This window comes from Aplysia californica, unplaced genomic scaffold (assembly GCF_000002075.1).
Source record: "Aplysia californica isolate F4 #8 unplaced genomic scaffold, AplCal3.0 scaffold00249, whole genome shotgun sequence".
NCBI lineage: Eukaryota > Metazoa > Mollusca > Gastropoda > Aplysiida > Aplysiidae > Aplysia > Aplysia californica.
Window position 1 is genome coordinate 660,883 of NW_004797519.1, and position 17,990 is coordinate 678,872.

The 17,990-nt window shown below is 42.5% G+C and overlaps 1 protein-coding gene across 2 annotated transcripts in view; it reads left to right on the top strand.

The window, feature by feature from the left end:
- LOC101859106 (serine/threonine-protein kinase 31) overlaps window positions 1-17,990 on the top strand; it is a 53,697-nt gene that overhangs the window by 10,441 nt on the left and 25,266 nt on the right. Inside the window, exons 7-16 of one of the 2 annotated variants that reach the window (XM_005100486.3) lie at window positions 658-732; window positions 4,375-4,524; window positions 5,401-5,627; window positions 9,144-9,240; window positions 9,978-10,040; window positions 11,473-11,516; window positions 12,670-12,835; window positions 14,450-14,572; window positions 15,748-15,852; window positions 17,679-17,768. In XM_005100486.3, the coding sequence (XP_005100543.1) occupies window positions 658-732; window positions 4,375-4,524; window positions 5,401-5,627; window positions 9,144-9,240; window positions 9,978-10,040; window positions 11,473-11,516; window positions 12,670-12,835; window positions 14,450-14,572; window positions 15,748-15,852; window positions 17,679-17,768 (1,140 nt within the window). Of the gene's footprint in view, window positions 1-657; window positions 733-4,374; window positions 4,525-5,400; window positions 5,628-6,145; window positions 7,427-9,143; window positions 9,241-9,977; window positions 10,041-11,472; window positions 11,517-12,669; window positions 12,836-14,449; window positions 14,573-15,747; window positions 15,853-17,678; window positions 17,769-17,990 lie in introns of those variants that run through there. The other variant, XM_035970298.1, reaches the window with a different exon arrangement.

Sequence of the window (17,990 nt, forward strand, 5' to 3'; positions counted from 1 at the left end):
GAGGGGTGCAAACCTGTGAGCTTTGGTCACTTGTCAGTGGTCACTGTAGTGTGCTCTATGCCTGTTTGTTGGGGTGGGCGGTGGGGGAGATGTGTTGAGCTGCACTGATGGGTTCTATGTCGCCAACTGTAGTGGGCAGTGTCCGAGAGCAACAGGATAGGTGGTTGGAAGGTGCCACTGGCACAACCTACTTCTTTTTTTCCCTCTGTTGATTGTCTATTGTCTTACTTTTCCCAGCATTAAATGACCTCAAACAAACAAGAGCAACAGGCCCAGAATGTTTGTCTTGACGAATACATTTTTGGAGGGAAGGGTGCTGGTGTTTCCTATTTGTTTCGTGAGTTTGGCTCTACAGAATTGTTCTTTGCTGCAATTTGGGGATGGGGGATGATATATGATTTTTTAATTCGTGGTTGAATCGATAAGTTGCAGTGTTTTAAATAGAATTGTGTGTAGCTGAAGAGTGCCACTTTTTGGTGAACTCTTTGTTGTTTTTCCCACTGTTGTTTCTGTCTTTCTTGATCTTTCCCAGCGTTAAATCACCTTTTTTGTGTCGATATGCTTTTATTTATTCAAACGATTAAAAAAATGTATTCTTTTTAACCTTGTACTGTTTTGTGTTTATGCTTCTTCTGATCTGCTTTGTCCTTTTTTCAGATTTATGGTGCGCAGTTCTCTGAGGACGGTCTGTGGTACCGCTGTACAGTGCGTTATGTCTTCGGTTCAGATCGGGTAAGGTCTACAATCAGACTTGAAAGTGTATTCAGTGCTTCCACTCTTCCGTATTTTTAAGAAAATCCGTACTTTCTGCCAGTTCCGTACTTGTTCCTCCATCATTATCAACTCCCTCCGTATAAACCCGCGACAGCGTAGGACTACCGAAATTCCGTAGCAAAAGATCCGTACTCGCTTTCGTATCGTCTAGTATATCTAGTATAAGTTACGGATATTTACGGTAATTCTCTCGGCAATAAGTTTATGTTATAGAAACCTGCCAGATTGCGCATTTCCTGCTATCGGCCATTATTCCGCTATGCCCCATGCATTCATTGCGGACTTGTCGGCAGTACATTTTTACCTGTGGATTGATCAAAATCTGGCGAACTTTTTGTGCCAATTTCCTTCTTTCCATCATTCAATCATTCCGTCTGTCAATCTTCGGATTGTTGCCGCGTCTGGAAAGTCTGCGCGATGATCAGGTAAATTGACTTGTGGTCTTAGACAGAAAGTTACTGTCAGAAAGAAACTTTTTTTAAACAAATTTGTCTAGATCTAGACAAATGATCAATACGAAGATTCTACGGCACGGGAACGCGATAAGGGCCGCGATGAAAGAAATTTATGCTAAAACCAGCCTAAAGCTACGAAAGTCAAGAATAATTGGAAGTGGTGTTCCGAGGTTGTGACATGCGACGTTCAGGAGTGAAATTTAAGGAAAATTAGGGTATACACCGGGTATCTGTATTGTGAAGGTACATATCAGTTCATTATTCCCAGGTTTGCCTTCTATCAATGGTGCGATAACAAATTAATTGAATTATAGTAGCAATGGAAGGGGAACTTGCTTTTAAACATTGCATCAGTGGAAATATGTTATGTAGATTCTCTTGGTCTTGGTGAAGAAATCAAACAAGACAAAATGTTGGTGAAAAAATAAATGATATGGTTTGCAGGCAATCTCTTCAGACAGGCTCCCAAATGCCATTTTCAACCCTCTTAAAGCACTAAATTTCAATTTCATCGGGGGCTTCGCCCCCCCTGAACCCACACCGGGACGCTGTCCCTGGACCCCGCTGGGGGGCCTGTGCGGCCCCCAGACCCCGGCAGAATTTTCTTTACTTTTCAGCTTCAGCTGGTGGAAGCACTGTGAATTGAGTCTGTGCTCAGACTTGAGAGTCCAGTGAGTTTTTACAAAGTCTGTAAGATAGGCATAATGTAGGGGGAGGGGGGTTTAGTGTATCAAGTGTGTCTAACCTTAGGCTTGAGATCCCTTGCACAGCTCCCCCATTGCCATTGTCTGAGTTTTCTTTTAGCCTGGGGATAAGGGTCAGACCCTAATTTATTGTCTGACTAGGGGAAATCAGGATTTAAGATATCCTGCCACGTTGTCATCTCTTGAGTAGCCCAACTTTTCACCTGAGTCTGAGTCAAACCTGTCTGTCTGATCCTTTTGTCACCTCGATTTTCACAATATTTCAGTCAACATGAGCCCAAGTCACAAAGAAATATGCCATAAGCTGCCTTTGGCATCACTGAGTGCATCAGAGTTTGTCCCTGAACTGTTTCCACAAGGGAAATAAATGCTGAATAATTTTCCGTGAGGAAATGTGTATGTGACAAGGCCAGGATTGCTGGCAGTACTAGGAGACCTCTTTGTTGTTGGCAACTGGGGCTCAGGAACAAAGCGCTTCATCATGAAAAAAAACAACTGGTAAATCAGCACTGCATCTGATCCAAACATGTGTGAAAGAGCGCAAACATGTTGGTATTCCATAATAGATACAGTAGTCTCTGTCTAAGTTCCCGGTGCTCGGGAGCAAGGAAATGCGGGATCTTAGGCGAACCGGAATCTTAACCGACGAACCCAGGGAAGAATCTATGGTGACCCATGTTAAGGCTCATAATCGGTAAAACGGTCTCCCTTCCCTCTACAATGAACCCTTGGTGGGTTTATGGCGAGAAAAGAGTGGTTAACCTTGATGACCTATCACGGTGCATAGTGGGACGAGGCGTGCCATTTTCACTTATTATCCTATCATGAGTCTCAAGGTCTACGCGTATCCAGTTGCCCCTCCCCTTTACCACATCTCTGACCGAGTCCTCCCCCCCCCCCCCAACAAAAAAAAACGTCTTTGTCGTTACACACCATTACGTTGTGAACACACCAATTAAAATTCAGTCTGTCTCGCAAATTCGGGAGTAGAGACAACTGCTGCAATGGTCAGGGAAGAGTTCACGGTACGATGTGATCCTGCCTGGAGCGAACGTGTAGGCCCTACCCACCCAGCAAGTGATGCAAATTTAGGGGGAGAGCTCAGGTGTGAGTGCAATGCATGGGGAAAACAAACGCGACGGTCAGTTCACACCCCGGTGTGATCCCGTCTGGGGCAGACATTGTATCGCTTCATCGAGTTTTACAACGTGTGTGGGATCACATTTACGATAGTGGCTGATCTTTGATGCAACAGACAGTTTATTGATCTCAACTTTTCACAATTGGTTGATCGGCTGTGCCCGCCCGCGTTTTTGTTTCGCAAATTATGATCTGAAATGCGGGATCTTAGCCGAATGTAGACCATCAGAGCGGGATCTTAGGGGTGACTTTTGTATAGTAAAAATTCTGTTTTCTTAAAACAATGGGATCTTAAGCGAACCGGTATCGTAAGCGGTGGGATCTTAGGCGGAGACTACTGTAATATATTGACAGAAACTAGTGTTCTGGTTAATAAAAAATTACTGCCTTTTTCTGCCTGGTAATTCAGCACTCTTTCCTCACAATAGTGAACCCGTGCTATGGATTATTGTTGCCAAAGCGTGTCAACGGTGCTTCAGGTTCAAAAGGTTAAGCCATGTAGGCAAACACTAGGGAATGAGCTTACAGTCTGCCATACATAAACTTTTGGAATGATCTACAATGGTTATGAAGGCCTGCCACTTCTCAGGGAATTTCCGAAATCTTGGATGTTCCAGATTTTTTGTTATTTGTCTGTAAGATTCTGTCCTGCGGTGTCTGAAGCTATACGTGTGAGGCCATAGGTCAGAATATGAGTTTTTTTGTGCTTGGGGTAAAACAACAATTCCAGTAATCCTGCCTGTGAGATTTTTGTCCTGGGATTTACAAGTCTCGGGCTTGCGAACTGTTCCTAAATTCCCAGAACTGTCCCAGATTTGGCAATCAGGAACTTGAAAGCATTGCCACATACACTACACGGAAACCAGTCCAACTTGATGTAATTTTGTTCTTTTTGACATAATCTGATGTTATAACAAAAGTCCCTTAATTGATTTTGAAAAAAATTGGCCAGTCTCAAATTCAGTAGTACTTGGATTTACTTAGATCCAGAGCTAGAATCATAGCAGGCGGCACATGTCCATAGCTGCTCATCTCTCCTTTCCGGCGTCCACCTCAGGGTCTTCCTGCTAATTGTCTCCATGAGGAGCTGGTTTGAGACACGCCTGACCACTCCTTGGAGCAAACTTTTCAGTAGTTTACACCCCCTCCTCCAGCTGCCAGTGAGTTTTTGGGCTCTTGCTAAACAATTCCAAAACTTGATACAGACCCTCTCCTACCCCCCTCCCCGCCTCAATCCGCTAAGTCAAATCGCATAGAGGAGTGTCTCTATTTCTCTTAATTGTTTCTTTGTTTTTATTCAGGTGAAAGTGCAATACTTGGACTACGGCAACACAGAGGAAGTGAGCCCTTGGTCGTTAGTGGAACTGCCCAAGTCTGTGACTGCATTACCTCCATGTGGCATCAAGTTCATGCTGCATTCCCTTTACACCACCAGCAATCAGGATCACACGGTGAGACATTTACTTTCAGGCACGCACACTGTTTGGTTGACTTGCGCATATTAATGCGTGCGTAAATACAAGTACATGCAGTCACACACTCACACACATGCACCTTCTACTTGTGGGTGCTCTGGATATGTCTACATTTTCTTGTACTTGTTCTCAGTGTTGCTTATGTCCTGGTCTGTTTCTCGGAATAATATTGCTTGTGTCTTTAATTATAACTCGGCCTGTGACTAGCATCTGGCTTATGTCTGGACAGGATTTACTTCAGATTGAACTTGTGCCTGTGTTTTTTTTAACAACTGTGTTTGTCCCTATGTTGTGCACAGTTGAGCTTGCGTCTGTGTGGTTAGGTTTGTTGGGGGTTTTTTAAAGAAAGATTTGTAGAATTTGTCTCATGATTGTTAGAATAAGATGGGAAAATATCTTCTGTAAGTGTTTAAGAATATTTAGTGTAGGTGTTCAAGACAGTTTACTGAAAGTTTATGTGTTTGTAGTACTATGTTGAATGGCTCTTTGTGGTAGAAATCACGTTTCAAGTTCAAGGTTAGCTGTGTTTATTGTGTGTTTTCCAATTTAGGTGTGTTGAATGTCTGTGCTCTATGTCTGTGCTCCAACTTGTCTCTGCTACAGTCAAGCTTTGGGTAGTTGATGGGCGCTTTGGTGTGGTTTGCTCCTTTTTTCCTGTCAAACATTGGTAGTCCTCATTTCTCCTCCTTTTCTTTGCATGTTACTCTCTTGTAACACCTTTAGTCTTTGGCACTTATTTGACCTATTTGTGTTTCAAGTGCTGAAAACTTTGACTAAGACTTAAAATGCTCCCAAGTTGTCTATCCTTCAATTTAGCCGTTCTCATCAATGTCTGTGTATTCTTACTCGCAGGCCATTAAGTACCTCAAGGATCTAGTGGATGGACAGGAGGTTGAAGTTTTCACCACGGCCCGCCTCTCAGACCATACGGGCTTCTACGCGGAAGTCTACGCCAATGGGATCAACGTGTGCGAGAAGATGGTGGAGAGCAGCTTCTGCTTCAAGAAACCTGGCCTGGACCAGAGGGGCTTCAAGGCCCGCAGCCTCGGGGTAGCTGGGGACATGGGCGGCATGAACAGGTAAACCCTGGAAGTAGGATGGACTTACTTTGACAACTTTGATGTTATGCGTGGGTGAACTTAGACCTAAGGTATGATGGGGGGGGGGGGGGGGGCTGTTTTGTTGTTTTCTTCATGTTGGAGATACATTTGTTTACAAATATTCATATTTCTTATCTTCCTGGAGGTGGAATGGCTCCTTCAGGGATGGGGTGGGGGGAGGAGGAGGAGGAACGAGACTTAAGTGCAGTGACTGTACATTTGCTTTGTTGGTGATGTGTTGTGTTGACTGTGCATTGGTGAGAGATTTGTTTTGTGTCGTGTCCTTGAACCTGTGGGACCAGCATCTGTGGTGTAGTGGTAGGTAGTGTGCTTCACTGACGCATGCAGGAAACCCAAGTTCGATTCTTTAGTGGGGAGAATTTTTATTGAGGAGGCCTATCTCTGCTTTTCTGCTGGGATGTTTTATCTCTGTCAGTCCAGGTTGGCCCTAACTAGCAGGGTGGAACTTTTTTTTTTAAGCTGTAGGATTTTTCTTGTCTGTCTGGGTATCTCTTTTTTTTTTTCTTTCATGTATGTGTGTTTTTCTATGGTCTGTGTAATTGATTATGTATATGTATGGTGTTATGCCTTTACAGTGTACCTGGATGAAATAGATCAATTTATTTTTTCAAATATTCTAAAATAAGCCTTTGCCGAGGTCAATCTGGGGGTCCTGAATCAAAATCAGTTTATATGCACAATATGCACTTTAAAAATACTGTGCACTGACTTTTGTGTCTACTCTTATAATTAAATCAGAAGAGGCTTTTTTTGTTTTTTGTTGTTGCAATGTTCAAAAGTTTTCAAAAGACTAATGCAGTCAGAGCAGAACAACATTTATGTGTGTGTGTGTGTGTGCATGGTCTTTGAATGTTGTGGCTGACGATGTAGAGTGTTGGGGGACTGGCTGATGAGCTGTGTGGTCAATTCCAATGGTGTGGTCTCTGATGGCCAGGTTTATTTGTCACCTTTTACTTGTTGACGTCGTTGGTGGTTGGAGGCCGCCACAAACACTCACTCATCGACTGTTACCACAAGGGAAGGTTAGTTTGTTTTTCGGTCTCTTGGCTTCCAGTGCTGCTTTAATTCTCTTGGCTATTGCCTACTACACCTAACAGGTCTGCTGCCATGTTTGCCCCAGCTGTAATGAGCGGTCAATCTGACCGGCTGGCGAACTCGATGTATGGGGCTGGCCCTGGTGCAGTCACAATGCCATTCATTGCTCAACTGAAACGGTCACTGGACCTCCGTCTGGGAGGTGCCGGGTTTGGGGGGCAGCTGCCGAAAGCCTCTGGTAGTGTCCAGGTGACCCCCTCAGCCCAGCTCACATCCAAGCCTGATGGTCAGAGCCCAGGGCTGACTGCTGAAGAGGCAGACACAAAGGAAGGAGGCACAGCCCATTCTGCTGATGGAAAAGACAAAACGAGTGTAGCCCTAAACGGCTCAGTTCGACCCCCAAGAAATCGGTGGCTGGCACAAGCATTAAAGAGTCAACAGGCAAGCAGTGCCTCAGAGACACCAAAGGAGGGTGGGACCAAACCCGCTGTCGTGAAGCCCCACGGAAGTGTTGCTCAAATGAACGGAGCCGTGATATCGGCAGATGGTAGGGGGATTGCACGGCACAAAGCCTTGGCAAGCAACGGCTCCCATATGGGAAGCATGAAGGTCCTGGAATCAGCAGAGCCCAAAGTCCTGGCTCAAGGAAGTCGCAGGTCGGTTGCTGCCTGCAGGGGCACTGGTCTCTCCTCCCAAGGCCTAACAACACGAGAGGGCCCTAGGTACACAAAATGTTGGCATTTTGCGATGTTTGGGCCGGACACTTGTTGCTGGCGATTTTGTGTTCAGTTTCTGTTCTTTCAAATGTTGGGCTGGGCACCTGTTACTGACGATCTTGTGTTCAATTTGTTTCTAATGTTATTGAAGATTGGACACTGTTATTGAAGATTTTGTGTTCAGTTTGTTTTAGATGTTTAGTTGAACACTGTTATTGAAGATTTTGTGTTCACCTTGTTTCAAATGTTGAGGTGGACACTCTGACGATATTTTGTGTTGTTTGATAATTTGCTTCATTGTTGAGCTGGACTCTCTTATTGAAGAAGGCCCCTCCAATTCAGGTTTTGTCAATATTTGGGCTGTATTGGAAGGCTCATTTTATTACATTTGTTTCAATGTTTGAGCTTAACACTGTCATTGGAGGCTTCTGTTCTGCTAGTTTCAATTTTTATGTCTAACACAGTTCTTGGAGGCTTCTTTAGTGGGTGGTTGGCGGGCGCTCTGGTGTGGTTTGCTTCTTCTTTCCTATCAAACGTCTTATCATCTTTATCTCCCCTCCTTCTTTTTTGTGTGTCTTGTAACACCTTTAATCTTCGGCACTTATATGAGTTTATTGTGTTGCAAGTGCCGTAAAACACTTAGTAAAACTAAAACTAAACTAAGGAGGCTTCTTTTATTTAGATTTTTTCAGGGATTGAGTTGGCCTCTGTTTTTGAAAGATGCTTTTGCTGTAGTTGGTTTTTTTTTTATGTTTGAGTTTGATAGTTATTGAAGGCTCATTTTATTCAATTTGTTTCCACATTTGAGCTTAACTTTCTTTTTTAACCCATTAATTTGAAGGCTTCTTTTCAGTTGTTTTTTTTTTCCAATATTTTAACACCTTTTTGAAGCTTATTTTATTGATTTAATTTCAACGTTTGAACTAAACAACCACCTTTTTTTTTTTTTTTTAAGGTTCTTCTTACTTAGTTTTTGTCAATATTTGAGCTCAACATTATTGGGATTTGTGATGTCATTTACAAGTTTTTTTTCCTTGTCTGTTGGTTGGTCCTACTTCTTTTCTTTTCATCTGGGGTTTTTTTTCTGCCTGTATGTCTTTCCCTAAGTGACCGTTATTTTGTCAATGTGTTTCTTTGTATTCAACGAAAAGAAATAAGTTGGGGGGGGGGGTTGTACATGTCCGATATCTATACATATTTTCTAGACTTAAGGTTTCTTACCATGTGCATGCACCGAGGGTTAATGAGGAAATTTTGCATTTCTCCCACCCTGTACCGTCATGAGTTGTTGCATACAAAGGTTTCAGATTTTCCTGATAAAGATATCTAGATATGGTTGGAGGGTGCCACTGGTAGGTCCTACTTCTTTTCTTTGCATCTTTTGGCGCTGGTAGGTCCTACTCCTTTTCTTTACCTCTGTTGTTTCGGTGTCTGTCTTATTTTTTTCCCTGTGGGTGGTTAGCGGGTGCTCTTGTTTGGTTTGCTTCTTCTTTCCTATCAAACATCTATCGTCCCTATCTCCCCTTTTTCTTTTTTATGTTTGTTACTCCTATGAAACACCTCTTATCTTCTGGCGCTCATATGACCTTATGCAGTTGCGAATGCCGTAAAACCTCTACCAAAACTAAAAAACGTATTTTTTCCCTGCACCACTTAATCATCATTATTGTGTCGATGTGCTTCTCTTTACTCAAACAAACAAACAAATTGTCCATTCCTGCAGCCTTGGGGGTGTGAAGGCGGGCTTTGGTATGCGAGACGGCCTGAGAAAGTTTGACAATGACAAAGATGAAATCTCAAATCTTCGCTGGAAGCTGAAAGTGAGTGAAAGACCTGTTCTTGTGTTTATGTAAGCTCCCTGTTTTGATAGAATTGTACGGTCCACCATTATACGTTTCTTGGTGTGTTTTTTTCAAATGTCATGTCGAAATAAAGATTGTTTTATGAGCCTGGTAGTTTTCTTGCTATTGGGAAGATGGTTTTCAGAGACAAGAACATGTATGCATGAAGAAACATAATGTGCTGTGCTTTTATTCATGCTTACACACAAATGGTTGCATACATACATAAACTAATTTCTGTTGTGGAGCAGTTGGATGCTTCACCATCGCAAGCAAGAGAAGAGAGTCCGATTCCTGTGTGGGAAGAGTTTTTATGGAGTATCCTCGTCTCTCTGCAAGGAAGTTGTATAGTTGTATACCTCCCAGTTTGGGTTGACCTTGGTAGGCAGGGTTGAAGCAGCCTGCTTTTTAATGATCTAAGTAGTGTAGATGGGGATGTAAAATTGCTTTAATTACACTTAGACATAGCCACACCCTCATGCTCACATACAAACTTTGCACATTCGGACATAGACTTAAGCATGCACCAGTGCTCACATACAAACCATTTTACACACATACACATGCGCACACACACACACTGGAAGGCCCATACGTACATAGGTACTCACACTTGTATGCACTCACGTAGTGTGGAGGCAGTGGAATTCTATTAGAGTCTAAATTTATTTCGTTTCTCTCTATCTCTCTCCATCTCCACTGCACATCGCTTCCAGAGTCTGCAGTCAGAGTACACCAGCTTGTCCAACAAAGCCCAGGAGAACAATCTACCTAAACAGGTATGGGATTTTTTTTAACTGTTTCTGGTGGCTTCCCGCAGGAAATGGCGTCTGTGAATAGCCTTATCTTTTTGTTCCCCATCGTATGTGGATGACTAGAATATGTTGTTCTTTGTCAGTTGTGAATATTGGTTAGACCTGCATGTTTGCCGACAATCGTCTGAAATCCGACAATCGCGACCCGACCCGCGAACCGGCCGATGCTATCGCTAGGCCCGCCTGTATCAGTCAATGTGCGTAGTGCTAGGCTTGGCCGACTGCCGGTGACCCATTTTTCTCCCGTCGGCTTCGTCGGCACTTTCGTTTTCGTGCCGACCGCCGATGCGCGCACCGCCGACTGCCGACGTCGGCGTTTCCGACATAATTGTCGGAACCTAAGTAGAAATGCGAATACGAAAAAGGACGACAACTTAAATTATCTACTTTCAGTTTCGTGCTCGAGCGGCCATTTTGAATTTCGTTTGTTGGCTAATTCAATTGTTCAGATCGTGTGGATTCATTCAAGTCCGACTCTCTTGTTCTAATAGAATCTAGATCTAGATTTATAAAGATCATTATAGACCTCAATGGAGGATTCATATTCCAGTTCTATTGTGCCAAACCCTATCATAGGTTGTGCTGTAATCTTTATGTTGGTAAAAATAAGCATTTCATCAGGTGCGTGAATTGTTTATTTATTTAGTAAAGATCTAGAATCTAGATCTAGATCTAGATCTAAAATCTAGACTCAGCTGAGTCCCTCTGTTCAGAATTGGATGCGGATTTCTAGTTCAAGGCCTATTCCTATTCACTTGTTCTACAAGATCTAGATCTAGATTTATTTACATTACTAGATTTCTAGATCTAGATATATATATATATGAAGGATTCATATTATATATTCCAATTCTATTGTGTTATTGTATCAAACCCTATAGCAATGTAGATGTAAGCCATATATAGATCTAGAATCTAGATCTATATGCTCCTTGTTTGTTTTGGAGTGTGGTTTTTTAATTTGATTTTTTTTTTTCATTTAGGGCTTGTTTTGGCCTTTTTACATGAGGCCCGTTGCAGGTTCTTTTTGGGGGTAGGGTTAGGGTTAGGTCTCTTCTTTATTGTGTTTGTTGGGGTGGTGGCTCGTTACTCGGATGTCCTTCCTTATGACAACCACAAAGGCTTTTTTGGGGGGGGGGGGGGTTGCGCAAAATTTTCAGACAATCTGGTTGAGGCTCACATGCAGGTCTAATTGGTGGTGGTTGGTCGGTGCTGCTCTAGTGTGATTTGCTTCTTTTTTCCCTATTTATTTTGGATATGTTACTCTTTAATAACACCTCTGATGGTGGGCTTTTATATGACCTAATTGTGTTACAAGTGCTGTAAAACTCCTACTAAGAAACTAAACTAAGCATTGTCACTGAGAGTTCATATTTTTTGTTTGTTTCTTTCCCAGATCAAAACGCTGCAAATTCTGTCATCCAACGTTCGGAAGTTACGGTAAATCACCCTTATGGTTCGAGTGTTTGAGTTTGATAAGAGTATGATTACTGTGTGATAAGGATGTGTTCTTGACTGTGTGTGTGTGTTGAAATATGTTTCCTCCCCACGTTGTGTACAACTCTAGAATCAGAACAGCCATTTTGATACCTTTTTCTCCCATATAGAGAGCTTCAACATATCTGTACTTTGATACCTATAGTTTTGTTTTGTTAAAATGTGACATGTGACTTATTTTGTTCCGTTGCTACACTCTTGTATGATTGGTTTATGTGTGCGGGTGGCTGGAGGGCGCCACTGGTTGGTACTACTTCTTTACTTTCCCTCTGTTATTTCTGTCAGTCTGTCTTACTTTTTTTCAGCACTAAATGGCCATTATTGTGTCGATGTGGTTCTCTTTACTCAATCAAACAAACAAGGGTTTGTGTGCACCTGTTAACACTGACTGACTTGCTGCTCAGAGGGGGCGCTAGTGGTAGGTCTGACTTTTTTCCTTTCCCCCAGTAGTTTCTGCCTTGCTGGCATTTGGAGGGCGCTACTGGTAGGTCGTGGGTGGTTGGCGGGTGCTCTGGTGTGGTTTGCTTCTTCTTTCCAATGAGACATCTATCGTCCTTATCTCCCCTTCTTCTTTTTTATGTTTGTTACTCTCTTGTCGCACATCTAATCTTCTGGCGCTCATATGGCCTTATGCAGTTGCGAGCGCCGTAAAACTTACAAAAACAAATAGTGGTAGATCCTACTTCTTTCCTTTCTCCCCCCGTGTTTTCTATTCTTCTTGTTTGTCTTGTTTTTCCCTTTCATTAACTCTTTATCTCCGGCAAGCCGCTCCCTGCTGTGCCGGTGAGCTGCTGACAACGGCTCGGGCACATTCCTTTACGACAACTTCAACATCAAATTACTTTTCGGCATTTGCCGAAAACAGGTCTCTTTTATCAGGATTTCATTCATTCGATGAAGAACTATCGAAATAGGTTCACTTGTTTTGATTTAATGGCCAGTTTAGTGATGTTTACGTCATTTTTAGATTTACTACCAAAAATGGGCCTCGGCATAGTGGGTTTACCCCCCACGGAGATAAAGAGTTAAATGACCGCAATTGCGTCAGTGTTCTTCTTTTGACTAGAACAAACAATGCTTTCACTGTCTGGTCCAGTGCCCAGTTCCCTGTCGACCGAGCCACCCCGCTGGACGAAGCGATCAGTCTGGTGCAGGGTCCGGGACAAATCAATCTGGAATTGGCTCACTCCCTGCCTGAGGTGATCAGCTGTGTGCAAGCGTACCGCAGTGCTCAGGAAGAGATCCTCAAATGTTCTGATGGGGTAAGTAGGGTGGGGGGAGGGGGGCTGCTGCTAGGGGAGAGAGGAGGAAGAGTATATAAGACTTTAAATGCTGAGACAATATTAGTTCTCTTTCTGTTTTCAGTGTCTTTTCTCTGTTTCTCTCTTCCTCCTTGCCACCGTTCTCTCCTACCATTTCTGTCTTAAATGGTCATATATATGGATTGTGGAGCCACAATTCGCTGTCTGGATGAAAAAACAAAGGAAATCCGGACCCCTGCAGAGCATCAAGCCATAAACAGTGCTGTTGCCAACATCCAGCTGTTCCTTTGAAAAGAATCCACAATATGTGGTGAGTATCGTTGTCTGTACAGACTTTCTGTCAACTTTGCAAGCACCTGAGAGTGGAACAGATACAAGTGAAAAGATGGCTTAGCTTCAATGGAATCTACTCTATCTTACAGGGATTTGCTGAACAACTTGGCCACCAATACCTCTAGGAGAGCCGCTCATGACCAGATGAGCAGATCGGAGTCATTCCACTAGTGCCGAAGTCATTTTCTAGAGTTTTGAGAAAGTTAAATGGGAAAAGATCCACGCCAATCACAACCTTGATTTGAATACTTGTGGGATGTTTTTATTTTCCGTTACTAACTCTGAAAGAAATACTGAAACAAATTGAAACTATATTCTAAGAAGCCCTGTAATGAATGTCTTTATTTGAATAATGGCTTTGTCTGGAAACCCTGAAATTGGTTTGGACGATTGTGGAACAATGCTGACAATGTGAGGGATGACCACACACTGTCTTATGCTGTAGGGTGTCCGACTAACTTTTGTTCGGACCTGTGCCATACTGTGACACCTTGCTTCCTGTGAACTGTCTTACTCTCATCATGAAACCATTGGCCGTATTGTTCTCTGCTGAAAACCTGCAAGACCGGATAAGTTACTCTTTCCCATAACTGCCAAACATCTGACAACTGCACAAAGGAAAAAGTGAAACATCTGAAATGTGCATGCTCAGACCAGATCAGCTAGGTGTTTTGATAAAGTCAAAGCTGTCTGATTTTCACCTGCCCATCTAAGCACCCTGATCAGATGTGCATTAAATCTGTTTTTTCATTTTAAAACTCTGTTTTCGTCAGATTCAATGCAACATTGTGAATGACATGAAAATACACATTTTTATTCGCATTAATTTGCAATATTGGTGTGACCTATCGTAAATGACTTGAAAATATGTATATTTATTCTCATGTATTTGATACACTCGGTTTATTTGCCACAGTTGGTTTGTTGTATATTCTTAATCTACTGGGGTTCGGGAGACTCTTATACTTTTCCTAAATTTTCCTATTGTTGGGAAAGGATTTTAAAGTTTTGGTCATGGAATGGTTGGCAGGTCTTATAGACTACCATGTATTATCAGGCAGATAGGGTACAGCTTTACAGTAACTTGATGAATTACTGTAAGGGTTGCATCTGTGATTTTATTCTTTAGAGAGGTTGGGATATTTTCAATTCTTTCTTGGTAGATATAGTTGCATTTGATCCTTTTTGAAAAAGATTATTATTTCACCTTTTCTTGTTTTTCCTGTCAGTTTTGATCTGTTTGACATTATTTCAATGTTTTGGGTTTTTTTGTTTTGTCAGTCTATACTGAAGGATAAGATTGAAGCTCGGGACCAGATACGACGAGATCTTCATGAGAAGCTGGGAACAGCAGTGGAGGAGATTAACAGCCTGCCACTGAAGGACAGGGGCAAGAGAGTGCAGGTATATGCTGTGATAGGTCTTGAGTAGTCAGTCTTTGAGAAATGCAAAGTTCACGTGCGTGCCATGTTAGGTCCTCTTGAGTGGTCAGTCTTTCAGAAGCAGAGAGTGTGGGTCCGTGCTGTATTAAGCCTACAGAGCTTTTACTCCTATAAGATAGAGCGCTATGCTATATAAATGCAATCTATTATTATTATTAGATCTTATTGAATAATAGTTGTATGAGGTCCTCTTGAGTTGTCATTCTACAGGAACAAAGAGTTTAGGTAAATGCTGGGTGAGGTCTTGAGTGGTCAGTCTTGAGAATTAGTCGAGGTATGTGCTGAATCAGGTCATGGGTGGGACAGACAGTACAGGTATGTGCTTATTTAGGTCAGGTGTGGGACAGAGAGTCCTGGTATGTCCTGAGTTAGGTCAGGTGTGGGACAGACTGTCCAGGTACGTACTAAGTTACGTCAGGTGTGGGACAGACAGTCCAGGTATGTGCTGAGTTAGGTCAGGTGTGGGACAGACAGTCCAGGTACGTGCTGAGTTAGGTCAGGTGTGGTTGGTTCTTGGGGCACAGAGGCAGAGGGTCTATGTACATGCTGAGTTGGGTCAGGGACGATCCGTCTCTGAAGGTCAGAGGGTTATTAGGAATGGGTGGTCATGTCACAGAGTGTGTAACGTTGTCGTTAAGTTTGGTATGTGTAACAGTGGTAATTAATGTTTGATTATGTTGTAGAATATATAGAGTTGGAGAATTTTGATGTTGTCGTTGGATGTGTGAGGGTATCCGGGAATATTTGATGATGTCGTGGAATGTGTGATTGTGGTTAAGAATATTTGGTGAAACAGGAAAATGTTTGACAGTGTTGTGGCATTTGTGATTATGCCAAAGAATGTTTCATGGTGTAGGAACATGTCTGATAGTGTCATGGAATGTGTGATTGTTTCAATAAATGATTGATGGGATCGGGAAATGTTTGATGGTATCATTAATTTTAAGTGTGCAGTTGTGTTTGGGAATATTTGACTGTGTCTGGAAATGAATGATGGGAGTTGAAAGTGTTGATGGTTTCATGAAATGTGTGAACTGGTTGTGAGTAAACGTGGAATCTTCAGTGGTGTCATGCATTGTTGGACAGTGTTTAGATTGTTTGATCCTGGACTGTTTTTCTGTATTTCTCACCATACAGGAGGTGGTGGCAACTATGTCCAAGCACTACGATAACTTCCTCAAGCTGACGCTGCAGTTGCCCCCTTCCCTCGAAAGTTTACTACCGGCATATGAAGAGTGGAAGGTATGAGGCTGTACTGCCATAAGCTGACAAAACACCTTTTTTAAAAAATTCACAGCAGTTTCCAGACAAAGGGGTTTTTGTCATCGTAGCCATTTAAAGAGGCATTCTTCCAGAATTTGAATTCTAATTTAGTAAAAAAAAAACTTTTTTCACACAAGTAGTGTAAATGATCAGGATTTCAAATTTAAAAATTTGGCCCCGAATGAAAATAAGCCGTTTTGTCAGTTAACTGCAGTGTAGTCATCTGTGTAGTTGACACAACTCTGTCAGTACCAGTGTACCTGTATGCTTCCCAGGAAGCTGAGTTTGTTTCAGAGTGCTTTCAGGTCTGCTGGAGTAATAATATAGATTGTAAAGTGCTTAGGGCTTGCTGTTGAGTAGGAGTTTGCCTGTACAAGTGCTATTTATTATTATTATTACCTCCAGTATTTTGTTTTAGAATGCTATCGGGTCTGCTGGGGTAATGATGTATATCGTAACGTGCTTAAAACTTGCTGTTGAGCGGGAGTTTGCCCTATACAAATGCTATTTATTATTATTATTACCTCCATTTTTGGGTGAAGGAGGGAAGGAGGAGGGTCAAGGGGCTGGAGTAATGTCTGCGCTGGACAGGTCCAATGCCTGGTTACGTGCTGGAGTTCTCCGACTTTTTTTCTTTGCTCCGATCACGTTTTTCTGGGTGTGGAGGGATTTACGTGGAAGATCTTCTGTCATGAAGTTATTGAGTCTTGATTTGGTTTCTTGAGAGGAAGGATTTCCCAACCCCATTGGGGCTTCGCTACGTTGTGTTGGGGTTGGGTTATTGTTTCAATTGAAAGGATTTGTAATGATTTAAATTTTAAAATGTTTGGGTTTTTTTCTCTTCTTTTACCGAAACAAAAAGTCTGGAACTACTCTACTTTGTGTTTTCAACGGAAGCCTTAACCCTATCCGTACACCCTGGGGTCATTTTGTACTCCCGGGGTTGTATTCTTAGAATACTTATAATACGAAGATCTCTTTGAAACTCAATATTTCTCAAAAAATCAATTTGAGAGACTGCTATACAAAGCGTACGGATCGGATTGACGAGTAAATTTCCTCTTTGGAAAGTGGTGGCACAGAGTTCCCCACGTCGTGTGGATACGATAGTAAAACACGACATACGGATAGGGTTAAATAGTTGGCTGTATTCCCTTCCCGTCTGTTGTTTCTCTCTGTTTGTCTTGCTTATCCTCGGCTCTAAATGACTATTTCTGGGACTGTGTGCTTCTCTTCTTTAAAACTCAAAATTGTGTGCTTCGAAAGATAATATCTGCTTCTGTAGTGAGTGCAACGTGTTGTTTCTAGTTTCTGGTGAGAGGTTATCAGGCTGTACATCTGAGGCTAAACGTAACACAATTTTCAATTGGGTTCTTTGATTCTGGGTGAGCAGATTGAGATTTGTCATGATTTGCAGTGGGTGGTCGATGGGTTCCCCTTGTAGGGTTTGCTTTTTTTACTTTCCCTCTGTTGTTTCTGCCTGTCTGTCTTGCTTTTGCCTTGCACTTTATGACCGTTGATGAACTTCTTTTTACTGAAAACTCGTGGATGTTTGACGAGTGCTTCGGTTTGTTTTGCTCCTTCTTTCATATCAAACATCTATCGTCCTTATGTCTCCTCCTTCTTTTCTTTGTATATAACTCTCAAGTGGCAACTCTTAATCTTTGTCTTTGGCACTTGTATGACCTATTGCGTTGCAAGTGCCGTAAAACTCATACTAAAACTTAGCTAACCCTACTCACAACTCAAAACGTATGATGTGTATTGAAAGTCTGTGTCTTTTGTGTGTGTGTGTTTTTCTCCAGGCCAAGAAGAAAGTGGACGTGATTGGAGCTCGCAGACAGAGCGACACACTGGAATCCACAGTGACTACTCTCTTGGGTCAGCTACAGGCGGTGAGTTCTAACTGTGAGCTGGCCTGTTAATGGTGGCATGGGGGAGGGGTGGTGGGGTCTGTTTAAAGAGGCAGATTGTTGGAGCTGTGTGTTATGAGTGAATCTATAATTATTTATAGCTGCCTAATTTAGGGGCTGTGTTGGGACTGGATCTATTTGTAGCACCAGATGTTGGGGGTTGGGTTGTGACTGAATCCATATCTGCAGATAATGGGAGGGGGG